Genomic DNA, 25,736 nt, shown 5'->3' on the forward strand with positions numbered 1-25,736 from the left:
TACACTGCCTCTCTAGGGAAGCTCCACTTCTCTTCTGGAAATGGTTCCAGGTCATGGAACTCTGGAGATTTTCCAGTCGAGTAGCCATCAATTAATAAATGAATCCTCCCTGGAAAGAAATGGCTCACCCTGGGCCCAGAGTACACTTCTGGTTCCTTTCAAGAGTGACTGATGTGGCTGGTCACTGACCAAAGTCATTCTAGGAGAAAGGGGATAAACTGAGCCTTTGGAAGTATCGTTTCATCATCAAAATGTTAGATCCTGAACTTCCACAAAAACTAGGCTACCGTCCATTCACTTACCAGGTTATTCTTCTCTCCACTGAGCCCTGTGGGGACACAGATAGGAGCAAGACACACTCCCACTCATTGGCAGCTCATAAACCGTAGGGGAGAGGTGTAGACATAGGATAGGTCCACACATGGCTAAAAATATGAAGTATCTCTAAAGGAGGTATGCTAAGTGCTATCTGAGTTCAGATATGTTTCCTAGATGATTTAAAAAAAACCTTTGGGGGAAATGGCATTAAAGTTGTGTTTCTGTTTTTTGAAAAGATTTAGATATATGGAAATAGGAAAGGACTTTCTGGGGGAGAAAGTATCATGTGTAAAATTAGTAAGGAAGAAAAATAGAATTTTTATATAAGGAGAGTAGCAATATGTAGTTCACTTTGCCAGTGTGGAGTTGAAGGAAAAAAATCCAGAAATTAGTCTGAAATACAGGCCTACTTCCAGGGAAGAGGCTCTGAGGGCTGAGGTGCATGTGTGTGACAGAAACAGAAACACACACAGTTACAAGTCCTGCACTGTGGGAGGGCCAGTATGGCTGAGTGTACCACGAAGGCAGGATAAAGAATGGCTCATCGTGTCCAGAAGGGCTGGCAGGGGCATGACCAGCCAAGTACTCAGTAAGTTAACTGCAGCTTTCAAGGTTGGAAAGACGAGCTCCTGAAGTGAAGGAAAGTAGGACAGGCAGTTCTGAGCTTGCCAGAGAGAAGGGGTAAGAGTAAAAAATCCAAACTACTCCTTGAACAATAGTGGAGATTTTAAAGAGGCCTTATCGATTAACCTGAAATGAGCAAGCTGAGCCAAAAGCTGGTAGGAGGCCATTAATGGGCCTCCCAGGACCCATAGAGAGGGCTTAAAATCCTACTCGTAATTACTCTCTAAGTACGGGAATGGAGAATAGGAAAGTAAATTCCTTGTTCAGGTGTCCTTCTCCCAAAAAGGAATGTACTAATGTTCGCAAGCACTGTGGCCTAAAAGTCAAAAGTCAGAAATGAGGCTTCTGATCAGCTGGCCTCTGGTTCAGCACACCATCAAGAAAATGGGGATCTTAATATTCAGCTCAGTACAGGCTGGCCTTACACAAATAAACACACACTCTACTGTGCAAAATTCTCAGACTGACACACTCCTTGAGAGAGCCACATGACCAGTACCCAAACCTGAACAATCACAGTTTGCCCTTCTTTCAAGTAAAAATAGAACAAGGAGGCTGCTTCAGCTCAACTGCATAAATGTTTTTCCTCCAGACAACCTCATTATACTGTGGTATGCAGTGTAAGGGCTTCAGTGTACTTCCCATTTTGTCACAACAGAGAATTTTAAAAGGACATATACTCAGAGGTCAAAATTTATTAATAATTCCTCCTGCTTCAGTGAGGGTACTGGTAAGTAGAACTGGCTTTTTAAACTTCAGGCATGTGATAGTCAAGAATACAGTGACTCCTGGTACAGTTTGGTGGCAGTGCCTTGATTCACGCTAAGGCCTAAGCCCTTTCACCACCCGCCTCCTGAACGCTTCTGCACCCTTACTATAAAGAGCAGTATTCCATTTGTGTTAGCATTTGGTGGTACTAGTAGGACTTTGGAAACATCTCCAGAAACGGGTTAAGAATCCTGAGATCGGTGCTTCAGGAGGGGTTCTGGTATCATACAAGAGACTTCAGAGTCAGAAGACCTGCCTTTAATCACCCCCGCTCATCAGGTGGTTGACTTACATAAGCCTCGGAAGCTTCCTGAACCGATGTCTTCATACCTACAGTTGGATGAGGACCCATGTTCAGAGTTGTTCTGAGAAATGAGATGCTACTGGGACAGCTCCTCAGGTGCCCCAGCCCTGTGTGTGTTCTCATTTCTTGTAGACTGATGAGGAGAAGAGACAGGGGCTCCCTGTGGTGATGCCAGTGTTTGACCGGAACACCTGCAGCATCCCCAAATCCCAAATCTCCTTCATTGACTACTTCATAACAGACATGTTTGATGCTTGGGATGGTAAGTTATCTGTCACCTCCCCCCCCAGAATATTTTGTTAATGACACAAGTTGGGCCTAAAGGTGTAAGTGAAATGTTAATTTTGTTTGCGTGTGTGTGAAAAGTTAGCTGTTGGCTGTTTGGAGCCAGATGGGGTGGGGCGCATGTGCACTCTGCATCCCCAGCACTTTGAAAACTCAATGGATGTTTGATAACTGCAGCAACAAGTCCTAACCTCTGGGAAGCATAGGTTTCCAAAGCTTGCAACAGTTTTAGCCTGTCCTTGGAGAACCTCTAGAAAGAATGCCAACAGAATCTGTGACTTAAGAGTAGACTGAATACATTTTGTAATGTTGCTGATAAGTGGCTTTTCAATTTTTAACTGCAAAGGGCCTGTTTGTATTTCAGAAGCTAGTGTTAACAACTTACCTTCTCATACTCGTTTGTGCACTACAGTGCCTCTCTTCCACTTCTGAGCCCCACTCTGTCCCACAGAGCCCCAGTCTTACACATGTTCCGGCCACCTAACTTGTGATCCTTTGATGTCCTTGCAGCCTTTGCCCATCTGCCAGCCCTGATGCAACATCTGGCTGATAACTACAAACACTGGAAGACATTAGATGACCTCAAGTGCAAAAGTCTGAGGCTTCCATCTGACAGCTAGAGCCAAGACCGAAGGGGACCTCAGGATCTGCAAAGGGCACTGTGAATCACAGTCATGTAAATAAGAGGTGTTCCTTTCTAGTGAGGAGGTTAAAGAGATGGTGTTTAATATTGGACTCTGAATCATCCAAGTCCCCAAACTGCATTTTTAGAAAGTTACATTCCATGAAGAAAAATACATGTTCTTTTGAACACTGAAGAGACAGAATAAACACAGGGCAAAATCCTTTGTCCTGTTGTCATCCTGTCTGTCCTCATCAAACCATGGAGCTCATTTACTAGCAGGACACATGCAGCAAAGACTTGGTGCCTGTGAGCCCATCTTGCTGGATGACAAAGTAGCTTAGTGTTCAGCTCGTCTCTTACCATAAAAGTCACTGTTAGCTTGACTATCTTCCTCAAGAGTCTCAGTCTGAAGGATTCATAATACTTAAGAACAAGAAACTATATAAAAAATGAGCAAAACAACTAGGACCAAATAACTGATAAACTAGTTAGTTTCACCGCCTCATGGCTAAGCAGTTCCTTTGCTCAGTGGTGTGACACCCAAGGCAGACCACAGCCTCGGCCTGGTGAGTGCCTTCTGTAGACTGGTAGCAGCAGCCCGTGTAGCCCTCCTTCCTAGAAAAGAAATTCATTCTAACACAAAGCCCTTCATGATGGGGAAGGGACTGACACCTTGTCTGGGGGGAGTGGAATCCAAGAGCTTCCCTTATTGCTGGTTTACAGAGGCAGTCACAAGGCACTATGGTGAGTATATAAAAGCCATTAAATTTGCCCTTGGATAAGTTTTTTTTTTTTTTTAAATTTATATACATTTGCTGTTTAAAATTTTTATTAAAGCACTCTAAATTTACTGGGTATAAGTCCATGGAGTAGGTTGTGCCGTGTACCATCTATACATATATATTTAGGGGAGGGATTGGGCAGTTTCAAGGTTCAGATGTTTTTAACCTATCTATATTTGAGACCTTGCCATTTTGCTTTAATGATGTAAAAAAGACAAGACTGCAAGATGTGTAAATAGATCAGAAAATAGGCATAAGGGGAAGCAGTAAATACTATTTTATGCTCTTAGTTGTATGCTAAAAGCTTCTAAAGCACAAGTGCATATTTTTATACAGCTCTTTTGAAAACTTTCTGTGATCTACATGAAGTCAGACTTGAGATTTTCCTTTCTCTTTTACCAAACAACCCTTCTCTATGTATTGTAAATATCAAACTCAGTAAACAAAATATCTTCCTTTTCCTTTTCAAATCCTCTGTACTCCCTGCTGCATTTTTAAGAGGTATAAACAGAGGCTGAATTAGTTGAATAGTAGTTACTTTTTTCAAATGAAAATTGGAATGCAGAACACTTGAAACCAGTACATGGGAAGAAAAAAATGACTTATCACTACATAACGTGCCAATGTTTTTTTTCTATGTTTTGTACCAAAAAATGAAATCATATATGACAATTCCACGCAAAGAAATGTATCTAAATTATTTTTGTTAGAAAAGCGAATGTGCTTGGTCAGGACAGCAGCTAGCTTTGCGTTGTAATGCTGCACTATGTAAATGTGATGAAAATGTTTTTGTGATGTACTTGTAACTAAATTCCTACAGCCATTTTTCATTCCCAACAGCTGTTTTTTATTTTATCTCTTTGGCCTAAACTTTTCATTATTTCAAAATTTCGCTTTAGTGTCCTTTATTTCATGAGTCACACACTTTACTTTCAGACACATTAAAGTCAGAATGTCAAAATCCCATTTTAAAGAACTAAAAAACTTGCCTAGGCTTCAGAAGCTGGCTCCAGACAAGGACAGTCTTTACCTTGCCATGTCACTTTCAGTTCCATTCGGTAAGTAACATTTATCAAGATGTCTGACATTTTCTGTATGAATGTTACAGCTTACTCCCTGTAATGTCAGATTAATTTCATAAGAACTTAAAGGCTTTAAGACTGCCAGGTACCAAAGCTTTAGCACAGCTATGATCTTAATCAGCGTGTAATCCTCTGAATTGCTAACTAAGTATTATATTCTTCCATATAGTCTTTCAGCAGGTATAAACTATTATAAATGCCTCTTTATACTTAGTTGTTTACTAAAACATTCTGTGTTGAAGGGACCCCTATTGATTGAGAAGAATGCAATCTAATATAGGTAGAAGTCACATTAGGACTACTACTTCATTAGAAGTTAGTTATAAGGTCATTCTTGTGGAGGTAACAACGTTTTATAATTCTAAGTCATTATTTACTTCCAATTTTAGATTTTAAAATTTGCTTCCTGTCTAAGTCAGGACTGGTTAGTCTTGGGGGCAAAGGACAAGCCTCCAGCTGAGAAAGGAAAGATACAGTGCCCCTGAAATTTAGGCTCTTGCTTGTATTATGTGAAGACAGCCAGAGAGGGAGGTAATAGGGGATTTTTAAATAAAAATGAGAAGGCCCACTACATAGTGTTACTTTGGGTGCTTCAAGGTCAACTTCTAGCAGCAGTCTATATACAACTACTAAGCAGCCATCAAGTCTGAGCCCTATTAGAAGCTCCCATCTTCCTTAGTGGGGGGGCTTCCCTCCAGACAGATAAGAGGATTAATGGTGCTACTTACAGTACTGGTTGCTCCCAAAACTCACCTATAGTTTCTGTCACTCCATGGGAATAGATTACTAACCCAAAACCTATTAGGAAATAAAGCAGTTAAAAATCTATGAATTCCTTGTATAATTCATGGAAGAGGTCTTATACAACTCAAGCAAACAACTTGAAAAAGACCTCGTGTAAAATGTCCAAAGAAAAAGCTAGCTAGTAACAGAAGAAAGTCCAGCTATTGAGGAAAATTTTAAAGGCTGAAAATGACTCAGAGATACCTAACTAAAGTGGTCAACAATCTGATGGAATAGGGCTAATTGCAAGGCCTTACCTGCCTGGGCCTCAGTTTCCTCATTCCTAACATTAGGGCATCAGTCTGGCATAGATGACCTTAGCTCTTCCAGTCTGGAGGTAGTTGTGGAAGCAATGGTCAAAGATAAAACTAGTAAAAACACTTTATAAAAATTCCATTAGAGATGAGTGGGATGAACAGGTGAATAGGCAGAGAGCAAAGGAGAAGGATCAGTCTTCCAACATTGTAATAGGATTCTTTGATCAGCACTTTAAGAATAACTCCTTTCTTTTTTAATTTTTATTCTTTAGTACCAAAGGGGAGAAAGAATATTCTGTTCTAAGGCTGGTAGGGTGATAAAGAGGATTAAATCTGAGTGGTCACAGCAAGTAACTACACAAATGAAGCCTTTCTCAAGTATTTCATATTGGAGGAACGGTAAGATCAATCAGGTACTTGCGCTCCAGTCTCTGACTTGGGAAACACTGTACCTCTTTACTGATCTAGCTCTCATCCCTGGCATATCTGAGAGCTAGGTGCTGGTCCGGTCCCAATCTAGCTAATCACTATTCGGCCAATTCACATGGGGGAAAAATACACCGTGGTAAGATTCCTATTGATCTGAGTTTATAGGAATTGTAGTAGCTAAACTAAAACACAACAAAAGCATTTAAACAAATTACTTGGCACCAGCAACAAAAAAAGTTGGAGTTAAACAGTAAGAGACTCAAGTTTGCTCACAGAACATTCTTAATTAGTTACCAAAGACCAGGGAATCTGTAGGAGGTAGGATATATTTATCACACAGATTCTTAATCCAACAGGTTCTAAAGAAAACCAAACAACAAAAAAAAAAACTTCTAACGAATGCCACAGTTATGCTGTTCTATTTCCACCTCTTCACAGGGTCTAGGTTCAAATGAAGCAGCTCAAACCCAGCACTCACCCCTTGAGCAGCAACACAAAGCACAATCTCTTGGAGGTCTCAAGGTGTAAATTCAAGATGTGCTACACGTCCTACCTGTTATTCAGTGGACTTTTCATTTTTATCCCAAAATATCTTCTATAATTATATATATTTTCTTAAAAGTAGGCTCATAAATTTTTTAAAACAGGTATAGTTAAAATACTCATTTTGAGAATAAAGGCAGGTACTTCAAAATTCAGAAAGGCCTAAATGAAAGTACATGTAACTTTTAAAAAAATTTTCGTGATGAATAAGAATGTAATTAGAGGCAACGAAATTATACTAAATCAAGTGAGTGAGAGGTTCTGAGCACTTTTCTCATTAAACGTAAGCTCATACAATTTCTGGTATAGAATTTTTTTTAAGTGTTATTTTAAAAAAATTTTCTATACGGACACTAGGCTAAAATTCTTTATCAACCAATATTTTGCTCTGATCTGAGTACTTTCTGAAAATTCACTGCTGAAATTAGACCCATTTCCTCAGTGGTTTCAGGTTACTGCTCTGTGAAAAGTCAAACAAAAAACTTGCCGTGTATTCTTTGGTGAATGTTAATACCTGAGAAACAACTTGCAACTCTTGATCTGGGGGTTGTGAGTTTAAGTCCCCCACTGGGGGTGGAGATTACTTAAACTCTTTAAAAAAACAATACATTACAAATTTGAGTATTACCCTGTATTTGATGTTCAAGGTTCATGCACATGTGCTCCAAATTCCTTCAACTAGACCGCAAGATATAAGTCACCATTCTCCTCTAACTTTTGAAATAATTTTAAACTGCGCAATCCAGATTCTCTTTCTCCGTTTTTCCACAAAATAATGAGATGGTCAGCAGAGCATGTCACTAGTCCATGATCTTCAAAGTACAGAAACATCTGTGAAGAAATTTAAAGCCACTGATTATAGGAACTTCAGAGAGAAAAGGCGAGACTAACATGTGCTTGTAAGATAGGTAACTTGCAGAGTTATTTGAATCTGAATATAAAACTCATTTTTCAGGAGAAGTTGTGTAATGGTCTAGCATTATCTTGTATTTTAATAATCAGAACTACACTACCTATCTTTGTGAATTCCCACAGCATCTTCTTCAATTTTACTATAATCGAATTCTTCAGGTATTTGTTTTAAATTTATGTCAGAAGTCCTGCCAGAACTGCTTCATCAATTATACCTCCCTTATTATTTATGGACAAATGGCTACCAGTAAAACGTCCAAACTCCTAATTCTGCAAGACAAACACTGGCTTGAGCTCTCTAATCCAGAAGCATTTACAGAATGCCATCTATATGCCATGGTCCCTACCATGAAGGAGGTTCTAGTTCCGTTCTGAAAACCACACCATAGTTGAAACAAAGACCATGTAACCAGGTACTAAAAAATGTAGTTCACACTAGGATTTGCCACAGAGAGAGAGGATCTAGATCAGTAACCACCGAAACTGTCAAAGCTTCAAAAATCTAAAACTTCTGAAATGAAGGGAAGGTCATGCCTGGTGAAGAAATAGGCTGGAAGAGAAGAATTAAAAAAGAAAAGTGTTCGGGTGCCTGGGTGGCTCAGTTCGTTAAGCGACTGCCTTCGGCTCAGGTCATGATCCGGGATCGAGTCCCACATCGGGCTCCCTGCTCAGCAGGGAGTCTGCTTCTCCTTCTGACCCTCTTCCCTCTCGTGCTCTCTCTCTCTCATTCTCTCTCTCTCAAATAAATAAATAAAATCTTTAAAAAATAAAAAAGAAAAAAAGAAAAAAGAAAAGTGTTCATGAAAAGGCAGCAGAGCTACCTCTGCAGTAGAGAGCAGAGCTTGGCAAGAGTAAAACAAAGGAGAGAAATACAACATCAAAGAACAGGATGGGAGTTCTCTCTGAAATAACAATTCTGAACAAAGCAGGATAAGGCCTCAGCTGATGATCCGTAAGTGAAGAGGGGGAAGGAGGGGAGCAAAATACTACAAGTAACAGGGTTGGCTAGGGAGTAAGGGTAAAAACATAAAAGGAATGAGGAAGAATGAGGAAGTTCAGGAGGTAGCACCTAAAAGGGAGCCAAGATTTTTCTCAAAGAAGCCAGAGATATTTAAAGAAAAACTTCAATGTCAACACTTTCAGGAAAATTCCTCAGGTCTACATTATGGCAGATATGCCACTTTGAAGGTTACCCCATTTATTTTTTTAAAAAGATTTTATTAATTTACTTGAGAGAGGGCAAGAGAGCACAGAGGGAAACTCCCCGCTGAGCAGCGAGCCTGATGCAGGACTCGATCCCAGGACTCTGAGATCATGATCTGAGCCAAAGGCAGATGCTTAACCGATTGAGCCACCCAGGTGCCCCTACCCCCACCATTTAAAAACCTTTAGTGGGTACCTACTATTTTAAAAATGAAGCCAAAATTAATCTGATGCAAAACTACTTTCTCAGGCTTTATCTCCTACTAGTGTCTGTTCACAGAAAACCACTGCTCCAACCCAGCCACTCTGCTCATGCCACCACGGAGATGCAATCTTTGCACTTCTACCACATTCTGTTCTCCCCAATACCAAACTACACAATAGTCACCTAAGCAAAAGCAAAATTAAAAAACAGAACAAAAGGAAAACAACTGGGCTACGTGTTAGAGGAAAGCAAAGATAAACAAGACCCAACACACCCACCATTAGGGAACTCAGGGTCACAAGGCTATGTATGTTAACCCTCCCCAACCTTCCAATTCCTGAGCACTAGCTGTCTACAGTCATCTGAGCCTGCCTGAGCAGCTTAGGTTAACAACTTAGTTGGGCTGTACCCTTCCGCTCTAGAAGACCTAGGAGGGCAAGGATTGTATGACCTGTATCTTCGTAAACTCCAGTGTCTAGTATACTGCCTAAAACAGAAGCAATGATTGGTAAGTGCACTGCAGCTGCCCTGAAGCATAAATGCACATTCAAATGAAAAGTAATTTGTTCCTCCCTGGCTGGGAAACAGGGAAGAACAATTTAAGAAATTCATTACTTAGGGCTCTGCTTATACTACTACCAGTTCCAATCCTCTCCTTATCTCTAATGATCTTATTCCTTTCATTATCAACAATGGTGCATACAGTAAATATTAATGTACTTCAATTTCCACAAGGCAGAATTGTATACATCTTACAATTCTCAACTAGTATTTTCATATATGCACAACAATAACCAAGACCCTAAGTCTTAGGAAAGCTAACAAAATATCCTTCAAGAGGAGGTAAAAACAGTACTCTGTTCATGAATGTGATAAAGGCCCCTGGAATTCCATTCTGCAAGGCTTTAATTCTACATATATAACCCAACCCTCCATGCACCCTCTACTACTGTTAGGTATGCAACATGATTCACATCGTCTGACTCTTGGCTGTCTCCATTTCATAAATAATGGTGATTAAGCCCATTTTTAGAAGCAACACATTCCTTGCTTCATCACTTTGTGTCTCTGTAAAGGGAGATCTTAATTGCACATACTATAACCTATCCATGTTTAGATTCAGCAAAAACATACAGAAAAAAAAAAAGTATAGGTCCTTATGAATGCCCTAAACCTTTACATGCCTATTAAAAATAATACCTCCACAGATGAGGAGTGTCCAATCAAATCTCCAATAAGCTCCAATGAACATGGAGGAGCATTTTCTTGTTGCTTTTTAACAGGTTGGCTGGCTTGCTTGTTCACTCTTCCAAATCCCCACATGTTAAAAAAACCTAGAAAAACAAAATCATTTTGGTCATTTCCAAAATTACTGGACTCGTTACTTAGAATATAAGATCAGAAAAACAGAAAATTTAAATGCAAAGATGTTCTGTACTTTAGTCAAGGGCTAAGGGGATGGTATGAAACACTAAGCTAGCGTTTTTGTAAATCTGTTATTTCATCTTAACTACCAGGTTTGCTGCTCATCTCTTTTATTGCCCCTACTCACCCACAGGTAAAGGTGTATTAACATGACAAAAAGGCACTGGGAATAAAAGAGGAGAGCAGTAAAAGCCCTGAATGTCAGTGTCCAAAAAAAAAGCCACAACACAGATCTATCAACAAAGTGTAGATGAAAAGCAACGTGTGTCCTAGTACGTCGCATGATCAGAAGAAACTCCAGAGGTAGCAGCATCTGATTTCTTATGCAAAGGTTGCTAATGAACCAGGATTTTGTTTTTCAAAGCAAACACCTGCAGGTCGAGAGCTCATGAGATTATGATATAAACACAAAAGTGTTTTTTTCCATAAACTGAGTTCAATATTAATGCTTCCAGGCTGAAAGAAAACTTGCATTTGGTATCTGATGGTACAAATCCTCCTTGTGTATCAAGTATTATGACAGACAATATAAAATGAATAATTACGTCAATGGGTCATTTGTTCAGAAATTAGAGTTTCCCTTAAAACAATAAAATACTAGTTGACTTGAGATGAAAAAAAACAGGCAGTTCTACATTAGAGCAATATTAAGATATGATCCGAGATCCCGACTAGCATATTCTTCATGTGAACATGCGCCTTCTGCCTTTCATAGAAGAAAAGACACACCTGTTGGTACAGGTTCAGCTGCAAGCTGCTGTTTTTCTCTTAACTCCCAAATGCGTACACTGCCGTCTTCCGAGCATGAGATTAACTGCCTGTCAGAACAGAAAATCAGTAATAAAAAGAGAATGCGCCACGGAGGGCCAATGCGAAATCTGCAGTGAAAGAAATCAGTGGAGCCCTCAACCGCTTCTCTTCGGTTCTGGGCAGGAGCTGATAAAAATCGTAATTTAACATGGCTTTACAATGCAAAGTAAAAGCACTCTTCGGGAAGGGCACCCGTTACACTGTTAAACTGGCTCAAATGTGATAAATACTTCATCCCATTTTGTAAAACACATTTACAAAAACAGTATGAATTACACTTTCACAGTATCCTGACCCGTCCCCCCTTCCCTCCTCTCACAGTATCTCTTCTCAGGGTGGCTCTAACACTAACAGTATCCTGCACAGAAAATAGTATTCCCTTCCTGTAATTTCATCCCTAGAAACTCAGCAGCCAAAATTATCCCAACAGGAAAGCCCTTGCTTAGTAGCCTCACACAACAAGGAGATGACCATTTCTTGCTGGCCATCAATAACTACAATGAAAATATGAGTTTATGGAAAATAGAAGAAGAAAAATGAGCACATAGTGCCCAAAAGACCTTGTCTTTTTAAATAAATACCAAATTTTAACGTTATCTCTTCCTATCATCAAATTCAATGTAATTCATTTGAATGCTGCTTCTTGTAAATGTAACATACTGCCACAAACTCTTCTGTTAGAGACAGCCATGGGTATTCTCCATTTCCCAAAGAACCTACCAGGTCAAACCAGGGAGCCAGATAAGCTTTGCCACTTGAGAAATTACCTTGGTGGTGCTGGGAAATGTGAGTTTCTTTCATTTGTTGTAGAACAGATGGGACCGTATACCTGTTCGGAAGTTTGGCAATGTGCAGGACATTAGAGTCATGGGCACATTTCTGGCAAGCAATCACACGCTTCATGTGAAGGTTATACACGTATAAACCCCTTCCAACTGCAGCAAATACATTCTGGTGGGGGAAAAAGTTCAGAAATGGGCATAAAATTAGTACTTACCACTACACAGTATAACAGATTTCCAGCCTGGCTATAACATCAGAAAGCCACCGTTACCTTCCCTATTCCTAGCTCTTAGCCCTACCTACTATACTGCCCCCTGAAGTGCAAAGGAAAGCTCAGAGCATTTAAAAGGTAGAAGGACACCACCACCAACACAGAGGAAGTTGTGCATATTACACGCCTTAGCATCACCTTCTTCCCTCACTAAAATACAACTTGAGAGTGACTATGGCTGCAGAATGGCCTACAGTGGAGGCTGCTGAGTTACTACCTAGGTGTTCATTCACATAACACTCTATCCTTGGGAAGTTACTTAGCTTCTTTTGCCTGGACAATGTGAGCAAAATGACCTGAACTCCACACTTTAAGCATGCAAGAGACCGATAAAGGACACACAAGAGCATATGCTGTACGGACACTATCATCTTAGGATCCCCTGAAGGATTTGCAAAAACATTTTTCCAAATGTATTACTAGAAATACCTTCTTACTAAAACAACTTTAACTTTTTGAAGATACTTTCACCAATGTTTCTCTTATGACAGCCTCACAACATCTCTTTAAGGTAGGGAAAGCAAGTACTATTGCCATTTTCCAGATAAGCCTGTTAAAATTTTAAAAGAAGACTGAAGTCACTCAGAAAGTTAAGACATGGAGCAGATATTAGAACCAAGGTCATGTTACTCCAGTCCCTTGCTCTTGCCTCACACCACACCACCTAGCTTCTGAAATGATTTTGCAATCACTAGACTTTGGTAGCACTCACCTAAAGAATCACTTTCTTACGCAACAGGTACCCCAGTAAGGCAGCCCTTTCAAAACCCCTACATTGCCTCCCTGTTTTATACCAAAAAAGTCTTCTCATGCAGCCTCAAAGGCTACAAACCCAACTCAGACCTATAATATTTAGACCAAAGTATGCCCCTAAGGCTTATCAGAGTCTAAATCTGGAATGATCCCCTTGGCCCTAGGCATTGGTACTCTGCATTTAGCAAGACTAGCTGAGGACCAGTGTCAGGGACACTGATAAAAGCTGGCCAACTTGCTAAAGTCTAGAGCCCTATGGGTAGCAATTCAAATGCAAAGAAAGCCCCAAAACTAGTTCTACAAACTAAGAAATCTGTGCAGAGTTTAAGTGATTTACCAAAGGTCACAAAGAAAATTATAAACACAACTAGAGAGTTAATGAGCTCTTGGATAGGTATTACTCAGAATCACTGCATCAGTCACCTATCATCAATAATTAATGGCTCCTTTGGGCACCTGGGTGGTTCAGTCGGTTAAGCATCTGCCTTCAGCTCAGGTCATGACCCCAGGGTCCTGGGATGGAGCCCCACATCCCTGCTCAGCGGGGAGTCTGCTTCTCCCTCTCCCCATTCCTCCCCTCAGCTCTTGCTCACTCTTCGCTCAAATAAATAAATAAAACCTTAAAAAAAAAAAAGAAAATGGCCCCCTGTAGAAAAAACAAACCTCTATAAAGAAGAAATACTAGGGAAAACTGAGTAATGCTTTATTAAGCATTTATAGCAGTTAATAAGCATCAATCAGAACTTTTGAGATTAAAAATACAAAATGAAAAACCTTAAACACTAATTTTTATAAACAAAAGAGGTTATCAAATGAAAAAAATATATATAATTTTGAGGGCCACAACTCTTAGAAATGTAGTTTCCATCTTTTCTGAGACCCTAACATGTTTATCGTATGTATTAATTTTTTTTTTCCAAAATAAAGTGTGGATTTAAAAAACAACTTTTGGGGGCATCTGGGTGGCTCAGTTGGTGAGGCAGCTGACTCTTGATTTCAGTTCAGGTCATGATCTCAGGGTCCTGGGATGGGGCCCACGTTGGGCTCCCCACTCAGCAGGGAGTTTGTTTCAGGATTCTCTCTCTCCCTCTGCTCCTCCCCTCCCCAAGCTCGCTCTCTCTAAATAAATAAGTAAATCTTAAAAAAAATCCTTGGGCATGTGAGTATTCTGTTTTGCTTTTGTTTTTAAAGTGAGAGGTGCAAAGAAAACAAAAAATGGACCATTCTCTCCCCATCCATAACACTATCACTGAGTTTTTTAAAATAAAAATAACAGGCAGAGCTGCCTGGCTGGCTCAGTTGAAGGAGCATGTGACTCTTGATCTTGGGGGTTGTGAGTTCAAGCCCCACGGTGGGTGCAGAGGTTACTTAAATAAACTTTAAAACAAAAAACATGCATATGATTATAAAAGGTAAACAGTATAGAAAGGCACAAAATAAAGTGAAAAAAAAAAGCCTCCCCCTCTTTGTAACTCAAGGATTGCAACTCTTAAACATTTCTTCTGATTACATTTAGAGAAGTAAGCCCCCTTTGCACACATTTTCTAAGCCTGTGAAGGCAAAAGAAGAAATGTACAGATCAGAGCCAACATTCAGTAATCTGTTGGTAAAAAAGATGTAAAGTATTTCAATAGCATCACCACCAGGGCCTAAAGGAATGAATTTAGTAATTCTCACACAAATCATCTCGCCCCACAATGCTAGTAGACTAAGAGAAAAACATTCCTAAAATTTTTAATTTCCTTTACCTCTGCAGGAAATGCACAAGCATCTTCAAAAGATCCTTTCCCAAAGTGTTTCTGAAAGCGCATTTTAAGCCTTATCCTCAAATCCTATGGGATTATTTAATCCAACCAAAAATTTCAAGTGTTTTTAAATCTATGGACATTTAATCACTTCCTGCCTCACAGAAAGGAGCTAAGATTAAAAGGCTTTTTTAGTGCAAGGTGTGCAATCTTTGAAAAATATCAGAACATTTTAAAGCATAACCTGAACGTGGGGAATGATACCTTTCTATATCCATCAAGAGATTAAGTTAAAAAAATTAGAAACTGGGTTTATTAAAAAAGCCAAGTTTACAGATATTTTCTCAAATTTTTTTTTTTTTTTACCTCTTCATCCCATGTGAAATGATGAATAGAAATGTCGTTTGGTTTTTGGCAGAGTTTTATTTCTTGCTGGGTGTCCAGCTGTGGGGATGGGTCCCAGAAGTTGCATTCACAGGCTTGCACGGTCCAGTCCAGAATATCCCAGATGATCATTTCTCCAACATGGGAGCCAGTTACAAAACTCACATCTAGGCAGAGTTCATATTTGTCTCATTAGTTATCATTTTACGTAGGCTAAAGGTAAAAAAGAAATGGACTGCCTACTTGTAATGCTCTATAAAACAACAATATTTAGACTAGTGAGGTACCTAGACAAGCCAAACAGAAAGATACATATAGCAAAACAGCAAGACCAGAAAGAGACTCAAGTCTACTTGGTTATTTAGGATGTGATAACAGCATTTCAATTCAGTGAGGAAAGAAATGCCTCTCACTGGATTATCTGGTTAACTAACTAGAGAACAGAAATAAAAGAACCTTACCTTGGATCATATACTGTGTAGAAAATGGACACTTCTCCTGTGTCTCTCTTTTGCTGTCACACTACTACCACACTTACAACACTTGTGACACCAGATGTGTGTTGGCCTTTCCCACACCAAGCAATTCTGCGACTCTGAGTGTCCTACAATATAACTCATTCTGACACTCTACCTAGAGGTAGCATCAGATGCCAATTGCAAATCCAGGCTGTTACCTGTGCTTCGCACCAATCAGCTCCCACTTAGGTTCAGTTAATTTGCTAGAGAATCTCACAGACCTCAGGAAAAGCTTCCTGTTTACCAGCTTATTTTGACAGGATATGATAAAGTACAGAGAGACGAACCCCCAGATGGAGGAGATCTGTAGAACAAGGTGTGTGGGAAGGGCTGGAGGGCTGTGGAGCTTCCATGTCCTCTACAAGTCTGCCATTCTCCCAGCACCTCCACGTGGGGGACAATCTGGAAGCTCTCCAAACCCCACAGTTAGGACTTTTATGGAGGCTTCATCATGTAGGCATGATCAATTATTAACTCCATTTCCAGCCCCTCTCTGGAAAATGAGGGGTGGAACTAAAAATTCCAAGTTTCTAATCACCATTTGGTCTTTCTGGTGACCAGTCCCCAACCAGAAGCCCACTAAGAAATAATGGTCTCCTATCACCCAGAAAATTCCAAGAGATTTAGGAGCTCTTACGTCAGGAAATATCAGACCAAATATTAGAACAAAAGATGCTCCTTGTGCTCTTATCAGTTAGGAAATTACAGAGGTTTTAGGAGCTCGGTGCCAGGAACTGGGAGCAGAGACAAATATAGTTTTCCTATTATTTGACATATGCCAAAGTAAGTTTCAAATATATTAGAACATTAAAGGTGCTTAAAGGAGGGGTGCCTGGGTGGCTCACTCAGTTAAGCATTTGACCCTTGGTTTCAGCTCAGGTCATGGTCTCACAGTTGTGAGCTGAGTCTGCTTGAGATTCTCTCTCTCCCTCCCCCTCTCCCTGCTCCCTTGAGTGCATGCTCTCTCCCTCTCTAAAATTAAAAAAAATCTTTAAAAAAAAAGTGCTTAAAGGATTGAAAAAAGTAAAGGTAAATGCTTTTATAAATACAGAGTGCTAAAAAGCTCTAAAAGAGGCAGGGTAGGGAAAGATATATGTGTAAATACCTGCTAAGCAAAAAAAAACAACAACTCATATTTAAATGACAAAAGACTGAAACATTTGCAACTCAGATGTCAAAATGGGTTTATTATACTTGATATGTAAGGAGCTCCTAGAAACCACTAAAAAAAAGACAAATACTCCAGGAGAGAAAATGAGCAAAAGACCGGAACAGGCAAAACAAAAAATACAAATGGTCAGTAACCATGAGAAAAGATGGTCAATTTCCTTAATAATCAAAGAAATCTAAAAGCAGTAAGATACTACTTACTGATGTGAAAACTGGGAAAGATTGAAAAAACAGGAAAATACCCAAGCTGGCAACAGCATAGGAAATCAACACACTTTGGTCCTACTAATGTCCTAGTACAAACTGCTACAATCCTTTCAAGTTTGTTGATATGCATCAAAACCTTTAAAAAAAAAGGAAACCCAATGACCCAACAATTCCACTTCTAGGAATTTATCCTGAAGAAAGTAGATAAAAGATATATGTAACAAGCCTATTATATATAACATTAACAATGTGAAGATAATCTAAACATCCAGTTGGGAATTGAACAAATAAGACATCTACAAAATACAACAGTAATGCTGGAGGAGCAAGATGGAGGAGTAGGAGACGTAAATTTCGTCTGGTCCCAGGAATTCAGTAGATAGGGATCAAACCATTCTGAACACCCACTAACTCAACAGGAGATTGAAGAATAGCAGCAACTCTCTGAACAGAAAAGCGACCACTTTCTGGAAGGTCTCTTCTGATTTCTTTAGTGTATATTTTTCTGGGGTCGTTGTTACCCTGTTAGCATTTTGTTCTCTCATTCATCTATTCTCCTCTGGACAAAATGACAAGACGGAAAAAAATCACCTAAAAAAAAAAAAGAACAAGAGGCAGTTCCAACTGCCAGGGAACTAATCAATACGGACATAAGTAAGATGTTGGAACTAGAGTTCAGAATGATGATAATAAAGATACTAGCTGGGCTTGAAAAAATCATGGAAGATTAATTACAGAAACCCTTTCTGGAGAAATAAAAGAACTGATATCTAACCAAGTTGAAATCAAAAGGGCTATTAATGAGGTGCAATCAAAAATGGAGGATCTAACTGCTAGGATAAATGAGGCAGAAGAGAGAATTCGTGACATAAAAGACCGTATGATGGAAAATAAAGAAGCTGACAAAAAGAAAAACAACTACTGAATCACAAGGGCAGGATTTGAGAGATAAGTGATACCATAAGATGAAACAATATTAGAATAATTGAGATCCCAGAAGAAGAAAGAGAGAGAGGGGCAGAAGGAATATTGGAGCAAATTATAGCAGAGAACTTCCCTAATGTGGGGAAGGAAACAGGCATCAAAATCTGGGAGGCACAGAGAGCCCCCCTCAAAATCAATAAAAATAGGTCAACACCCCGACATCTAATAGTAAAACTTACGAGTCTCAGAGACAAAGAGAAAACCCTGAAAGCAGCTAGGGACAAGAGATCTGCAATCTACAATGGTAGAAACATTAGACTGGCAACAGACCTATCCACAGAGACCTGGCAGGCCAGAAAGGACTGGCATGATACATTCACAGCACTAAATGAGAAAAATATGCAGCCAAGAATACTATATCCAGCTAGGCTGTCACTGAAAATTGGAGAGAGAAAAACCTTCCAGGACAAATAAAAACTAAAGGAATTTGCAAACAAGAAACCAGCCCTACAAGAAATATTGAAAGGAGTCCTCTAAGCAGAGAGCCTAACAGTAACATAGATCAGAAAGGAACACAGACAATATACACTAACAGTCACCTTACAGGCAATACAATGGCACTAAATTCATACCTTTCAATAGTTACCCTGAATGTAAATGGGCCCAATGCCCCAATCAAAAGACACAGGCTATCAGACTGGATTAAAAAACAAGACCCATCAATATGCTGCCTGCAAGAGACTCATTTTAGACCCAAAGACACCCCCAGATTGAAAGTGGGAGGGGTAGAAAACCATTTACCATGCTAATGGACACCAAAAGAAAGCTGGGGTGGCAATCCTTTTATCAGACAAATTAATTTTAAACCAAAGACTAAGAGATGAGGAAGGACACTATATCCTACTTAAAGGGTCTATCCAACAAGAAAATCTAACAATTGTAAATATCTATGCCCCTAACATGGGAGCAGACAATTATATAAGCCAATCAATAACAAAAGCAAAGAAACACATCGACAACAATACAATAACAGTAGAGGGCTACCCACTTCAATGAAATGGACAGATCATCTAAGCAAAAGATCAACAAGGAAATAAAGACTTTAAATGACACACATACACTGGACCAAACGGACTTCACAAATATATTCAGAACATTCCATCCCAAAGCAACAGAATATACATTGTTCTCCAGTGCCCATGGAACATTCTCCAGAACAGATCACATCCTAGGTCACAAATCAGGTCTCAACCGGTACCAAAAGATTGGGATCATTCCCTGCATATTTTTGGACCACAATGCTTTGAAACTAGAACTCAATCACAAGAGGAAAGTTGGAAAGAACTCAAATACATGGAGGCTAAAGAGCATCCTACTAAAGAATGAATGGTTCAACCAGGAAATTAAGGAAGAATAAAAAAATTCATAGAAACAAATGAAAATGAAAACACAACTGTTCAAAATCTTTGGGATGCAGCAAAAGCAGTCCTAAGAGCAAAGTATATAACAATACAAGCCTTTCTGAAGAAACAAGAAAGTTCTCAAATACACAACCTAACTCTACACCTAAAGGAGCTGGAGAAAGAACAGCAAATAAAGCCTAAACCCAGCAGAAGAGAAATAAGAAAGATCAGAGCAGACATCAATGAAATAGAAACCAAAAGAACAGATCAACGAAACTAGGAGCTGGTTCTTTGAACAATTTAATAAGATTGATAAACCCCTGGCCAGACTTATCAAAAAGAGAGAAATGACCCAAATAAAATCATGAATGAAAGAGGAGAGATCACAACCAACACCAAAGAAATACAAACAATTATAAGAACATATTATGAGCAACTCTATGCCAGCAAATTAGATAACCTGGAAGAAATGGATGCATTCCTAGAGATGTATCAACTACCAAAACTGAACCAGGAAGAAACAGAAAACCTGAACAGACCTATAACAACTAAGGAAATTGAAGCACTAATCAAAAATCTCCCAACAAACAAGAGCGCAGGGCCAGATGGCTTCCCAGGGGAATTCTACCAAACATTTAAAGAAAAATTTCTTCTGAAACTGTTCCAAAAAATAGAAATGGAAGGAAAACTTCCAAACTCGTTTTATGAGGCCACCATTACCTTGATCCTAAAACCAGATAAAGATCCTATCAAAAAGGAGAGTTACAGACCAATATCCCTGATGAATATGGATGCCAAAATTCTCACCAAAATACTAACCAATAGGATCCAACAGTACATTAAAAGGATTATTCACCACGACCAAGTGAGATGTATTCATGGGCTGCAAAGTTGGTTCGACATCCACAAATCATTCAATGTGATACAATACATTAATAAAAGAAAGAACAAGAACCATATGATCCTTTCAATAGATGCAGAAAAAGCATTTGACAATGTATAGCATCCTTTCTTGATCAGAACTCTTCAGAGTATAGCGATAGAGGGTACATACCTCAATATCATAAAAGCCATCTATGAAAAACCCACAGCGAATATCATTCTCAATGCAGAAAAACTGACAGCTTTCCCCCTAAGGTCAGGAACATGGCAGGGACGTCCACTATCACCACTGCTATTCAACATTGTACTAGAAGTCCTAGCCACAGCAATCAGACAACAAAAAGAAACAAAAGGCATCTGAATCGGCAAAGAAGTCAAACTCCCACTCTTTGCAGATGATATGATACTTTATGTGGAAAACCCAAAAGACTCCACCCCAAAACTGCTAGAACTCATATAGGAATTCAGTAAAGTAGCAGGATATAAAATCAATGCACAGAAATCAATGGCATTTCTATACACCAACAACAAGACAGAAGAAAGAGAAATTAAGGAGTCGATCCCATTTACAATTGCACCCAAAACCATAGATACCTAGGAATAAATCTAACCAACGAGGCAAAGAATCTGTACTCAGAAAACTATAAAATACTCAGGAAAGAAACTGAGGAAGACACAAAGAAATGGAAAAACATTCCATGCTCATGGATTGGAAGAACAAATATTGTGAAGATGTCAATGCTACCTAGAGCGATCTACACATTCAATGCAATCCCTATCAAAATACCATCCACTTTTTTCAAAGAAATGGAACAAATAATCCTATGGAACCAGAAAAGACCCCGAATAGCCAGAGGAATGTTGAAAAAGAAAAGCGAAGCTGGCGGCATCACAATTCCGGACTTCAAGCAGTCATCATCAAGACAGTATGGTACTGGCACAAAAACAGACACATAGATCAATGGAACAGAATAGAAAGCCCAGAAATGGACCCTCAACTCTATGGTCAACTAATCTTCAACAAAGCAGGAAAAGAATGTCCGATGGAAACAAGACAGTCTCTTCAACAAATGGTGTTGGGAAAATTGGACAGCCACATGCAGAAGAATGAAACTGGACCATTTCCTTACACCACACACAAAAATAGGCTCCAAATGGTTGAAAGACCTAAACGTGAGACAGGAGTCCATCAAAATCCTAAAGGAGAGCACAGGCAGCAACCTCTTCGACCTCAGCCGCGGCAACTTCTTCCTAGAAACATTGCCAAAGGCAAGGGAAGCAAGGGCAAAAATGAATTATTGGGACTTCATCAAGATAAAAAGCTTTTGCACAGCAAAAGAAACAGTCCACAAAACCAAAAGACAACCAACAGAATGGGAGAAGATATTTGCAAATGACATATCAGATAAAGGGCTGGTATCCAAAATCTATAAAGAACTTATCAAATGCAACACCCCAAGAGCAAATAATCCAATCAAGAAATGGGCAGAAGACATGAACAGACATTTTTCCAAAGAAGACATCCAAATGGCCAACAGACACATGAAAAAATGCTCAACATCGCTCAGCATCAGGGAAATCCAAATCAAAACCTCAATGAGATACCACCTCACACCAGTCAGAATGGCTAAAATTAACAAGTCAAGAAACAACAGATGTTGGTGGGGATGTGGAGAAAAGGGAACCCTCCTACACTGTTGGTGGGAATGCAAGCTGGTGCAGCCACTCTGGAAAACAGTATGGAGGTTCCTCAAAAATTGAAAACAGAGCTACCATATGACCCAGCAATTTCACCACTGGGTATTTACCCCAAAGATACAAAAGGAGTGATCCGAAGGGGTACGTGCACCCCAATGTTTATAGCAGCAATGTCCGCAACAGCCAAACTGTGGTAAGAGCCAAGATGTTCATAGACAAATGAATGGATAAAGAAGATGTGTTACATATATATACAACAGAATCTTGCCATTTGCAACGTGGATGGAACTGGATCTTATTATGCTGAGTGAAATAAGTCAATCAGAGAAAGATGTATCATCTGATCTCACTGATACGAGGAATTCTTAATCTCAGGAAACAAACTGAGGGTTGCTGGAGTGGGAGGGGGTGGGAGGGATGGGGTGGCTGGGTGATAGACATTAGGGAGGGTATGTGCTATGGTGAGCGCTGTGAATTGTGTAAGACTGTTGAATCACAGACCTGTACCTCTGAAACAAATAATACATTATATGTTAAAAAAAAAAAAAAAAAAGATGGTAGGAAGGGTAAAATGAAGGGGCGGAAATCGGAGGGGGAGACGAACCACGAGAGACTATGGACTCTGAAAAACAAACTGAGGGTTCTAGAGGGGCGGGGGGTGGGGGGATGGGTTAGCCTGGTGATGGGTATTAAAGAGGGCACGTACTGAATGGAGCACTGGGTGTTATATGCAACAATGAATCATGGAACACTACATCAAAAACTAACGACGTAATGTATGGTGCCTAACATTACAAAATTAAAAAAAAAAGGAAAGGTAAACAAAAAAACAGTAATGGTATTATTAAAAATTAAGTTGTAAAAGTATGTTTCTATTGCTTTAGAAATATACTCATGACATATTATTACAAAACCACAAGCCATATGTCTCTGTGTGTGTGTGTGTGTGTGTGTGTGTGTGTGTGTGTGTGTGTGTGTGTATACACGTACAGAAAATGCCTAGAAGGATATGGATGACCAGTGCTTAATTCTGTAGCATGGGACAATTTTAATTTTTACATTCTACACGTTTCTATTTTCTCATTTCTCTACTATGACTATGTATTACTTGTGTAATAACAAGTTTTTATAAACTTAAAATTAGTGAGCCAACTAAGAAACCTTATAAATTATGTATTTAATAGAAAATGGGCAACTGCTGACACTAAAAATTATCTTAAAGAAATTAATTTATTTTAATCCTTACATATTTTAGGTAAGTGTGAGTCTAAAAACCAAGTTTTAATTGTGGCTCTATTACAAGCCCCCTGGTCCTCAGAAAGTCATTTAACCTTTCTCTATTTTGGATTTCTCATACACTGAATAAGGATGATTGTAAAAATCCAATAATAAATGCACAGCCATTTAAAAAAGATTTCAAATGTTATCTTTGAGTCCCTGGGATTACTTTGAGCCCCCAGTATTATTCCATAATAATGGTATTAAGACATCCAGTTATTTGTAATTTAGGAATACAAAGATGAGTTAATTAGGATTTGATTATTCCATTTATCAAATGAACCATGACATAAATATCTAATAACTAGATGAACAACTGCTCAGAAATAAAAAATTACCAATAATCATACATGGAAACATTATTCTGTATTGGTTCCAAGTCCAATTTCTATAGTTCATTAACAGACTACAGAATTTGCCTTGTGAAGAAACAAGTTCACTTCTCATCTGTGCAGAGAAACAAGTTTCTAATTTTAACAGTGGGACAGCTAAGGCGGTACTACTTTTTCCATGACCTTCTTTTCCATCCCTTTCCCTCCTCTTTCCAATTTCATTCAAACTACAAAAGAACCAGAGAAGTTAAGGAGTGAAGATTCTTGACACTAACTCTGCATGTGTCATCATAACAGGTAACCCCGAGACCACACAGCTGCCTGCTCTAACTTAATCCTCCCAACTATCTGTCATTCAGCTATGCACTGGAAACAAAGTATTTGTGCCCAGTTGGGATTTTCCACTTAAAACAAAATAGCGGCATTCAGCTAAGTCAGTGTAATTTATCACTGTATAATATATATTCCCCAACAGGTCACTCAAAATGTTTCACACAAAACAACCTCAATGATATATATGGATGGATTTTCCTCCAATGTAAGTATCAAAAGTCACTTAGTATGAAATCTTATTCTTGTAATTGTCTACCTTTCCCTCACAAGAACTAATAATTGTGATTACCATACCATGCTGTCAGAACAAGAAAAGGAATAAAATGAAGCAGCACCAGAGCGTTTTGCTAGAAGACATAAACAAGGTTATCTTGTATATCTGTTAGAAACCTTCTGCTCACAAATTCAGGAATCTGTGGCAAACCTGTTACTCATTACCCACATTTGTGGGAATTCTGTCCTACCGTTCTAAGGTGGCCTGGGGCCACCTCAATGAAAATGTACTTCCCCTGTGAAGTACAGACCCAGTAACTAGCCACATCTTCCATAACTATGGGGAAAAGACACAGGGCTGAGAATGGAGCTGGGAATTGTACAACATAATCATTTCAGGATCACTGAAATCTGCGGTATAGCAAACAGGCCTGCGTACACAACAAGACTGTCACAATATCACTTTCAAATTCTAACAAACTCTTTGTCTATATATGATTCCTCAATATGCTCCTGGCTTATTTATTATTTGTAGTGTAATTTTACAGTCAGGGAGTTAATAAAGTAAAAAGTACTAGGAGTTTCCTGTAACTTTCATTACCAATTTTTTTGCTTTAGACTTCCATTTTCCTTCCCTTAAGAAGTTGGCAAAGAAATACTTGAAGAACACTTTCTTGGTTAAACTGTTACAAGCTTCTTTGCATATCACGCAGCAAAAGAAACTCCATGAGGTTAAGGTCTCTTGAGTAACATCCCATCACCTTCATTAAGGAGCCATGCTAGGCCAATGGTACCAGTGCTTCAACACTAAAACAGACCAACTAGGCCTGACCAGTGTAATTGTGCTTTGTTTAGCAGCTCCAGGGCCTTGGAGTTAAGGGCTCAGTATCAGAGGATCTCCCAAATAAGAGCCTGTCTTTTGTGCTGCCCATCATGGCTAGAGAAAATAAAAGCCCCCAGAGAAAAATAAAAGGGTGCTCCCAACATGTTACTTCTATCACCACAGACAATCTGGTCTTTAGAAAGACTTGCAGCTGGGTTGTGTAAGAAGATGACTATCAGGGAAGAGGATTTTGGAGCTGGAAAGGACATTCTCACACATGTATCTGAAAACGTGATTCAATGGCATAAAAATAAAGACTACATTTGGTGCTGTCTGTACCTCTATTTCCTTTTCCTTCATGGTTATACAAAGTGTTGCTCAAAAGAGCCAGGGCTCAGGTCAGGGAGTGCATGCAGTCCGGTCCTCCCACTACATCATATTCATAGCATCCTCACAATTTTCTTATGGTCTCCCTCAGACTATCATCAAACTAAGCCATCCAGGTCTCCTCTTGTGTGACCATGGAATACAGATTCCCCAATAGAGGTCTGATGATACAAGGTGTCACTTTATTTGAAAAGTGAGCCAACCAAATCCCAGAACTGGTGGTTTGTGATCCTACCCTGCCATCTGATGACAGAGTCAGCTCACAACCATGAAGAAG

The 25,736-nt window shown here is 39.3% G+C and overlaps 2 protein-coding genes across 9 annotated transcripts in view; one reads left to right on the plus strand and one right to left on the minus strand.

Annotated features, from left to right (window-relative positions):
* PDE8B (phosphodiesterase 8B) overlaps positions 1–4,594 on the plus strand; it is a 212,045-nt gene extending 207,451 nt beyond the window's left edge. For all 3 annotated transcript variants that reach the window (XM_028114580.2, XM_028114581.2, XM_088023357.1), the window contains 2 exons: positions 2,147–2,276; positions 2,810–4,594. In XM_028114580.2, coding sequence (XP_027970381.1) covers positions 2,147–2,276; positions 2,810–2,919 — 240 coding nt within the window. In that variant the 3' untranslated portion in view covers positions 2,920–4,594. The remainder of the gene's footprint in view (positions 1–2,146; positions 2,277–2,809) is intronic.
* Positions 1–25,736, minus strand: part of WDR41 (WD repeat domain 41) — a 98,891-nt gene that overhangs the window by 35,065 nt on the left and 38,090 nt on the right. For 5 of the 6 annotated variants that reach the window (XR_015768182.1, XR_015768179.1, XR_003611007.2 and 2 more), the window contains 5 exons: positions 15,274–15,458; positions 12,185–12,306; positions 11,275–11,363; positions 10,321–10,454; positions 7,429–7,631 (listed from right to left, as the gene is read on the minus strand). Coding sequence is in view for 1 of the 6 variants with exons in the window: in XM_028114582.2 (XP_027970383.1) it covers positions 7,479–7,631; positions 10,321–10,454; positions 11,275–11,363; positions 12,185–12,306; positions 15,274–15,458 (683 nt within the window). In the remaining 5 variants the exon portion in view is untranslated. Of the gene's footprint in view, positions 1–7,416; positions 7,632–10,320; positions 10,455–11,274; positions 11,364–12,184; positions 12,307–15,273; positions 15,459–25,736 lie in introns of those variants that run through there. The other variant, XM_028114582.2, reaches the window with a different exon arrangement.

Source organism: Eumetopias jubatus, unplaced genomic scaffold (assembly GCF_037043125.1).
Source record: "Eumetopias jubatus isolate StellerSeaLion01/CBP00866 unplaced genomic scaffold, mEumJub1_p1.0 scaffold_5, whole genome shotgun sequence".
Taxonomy (NCBI): Eukaryota; Metazoa; Chordata; class Mammalia; order Carnivora; family Otariidae; genus Eumetopias; species Eumetopias jubatus.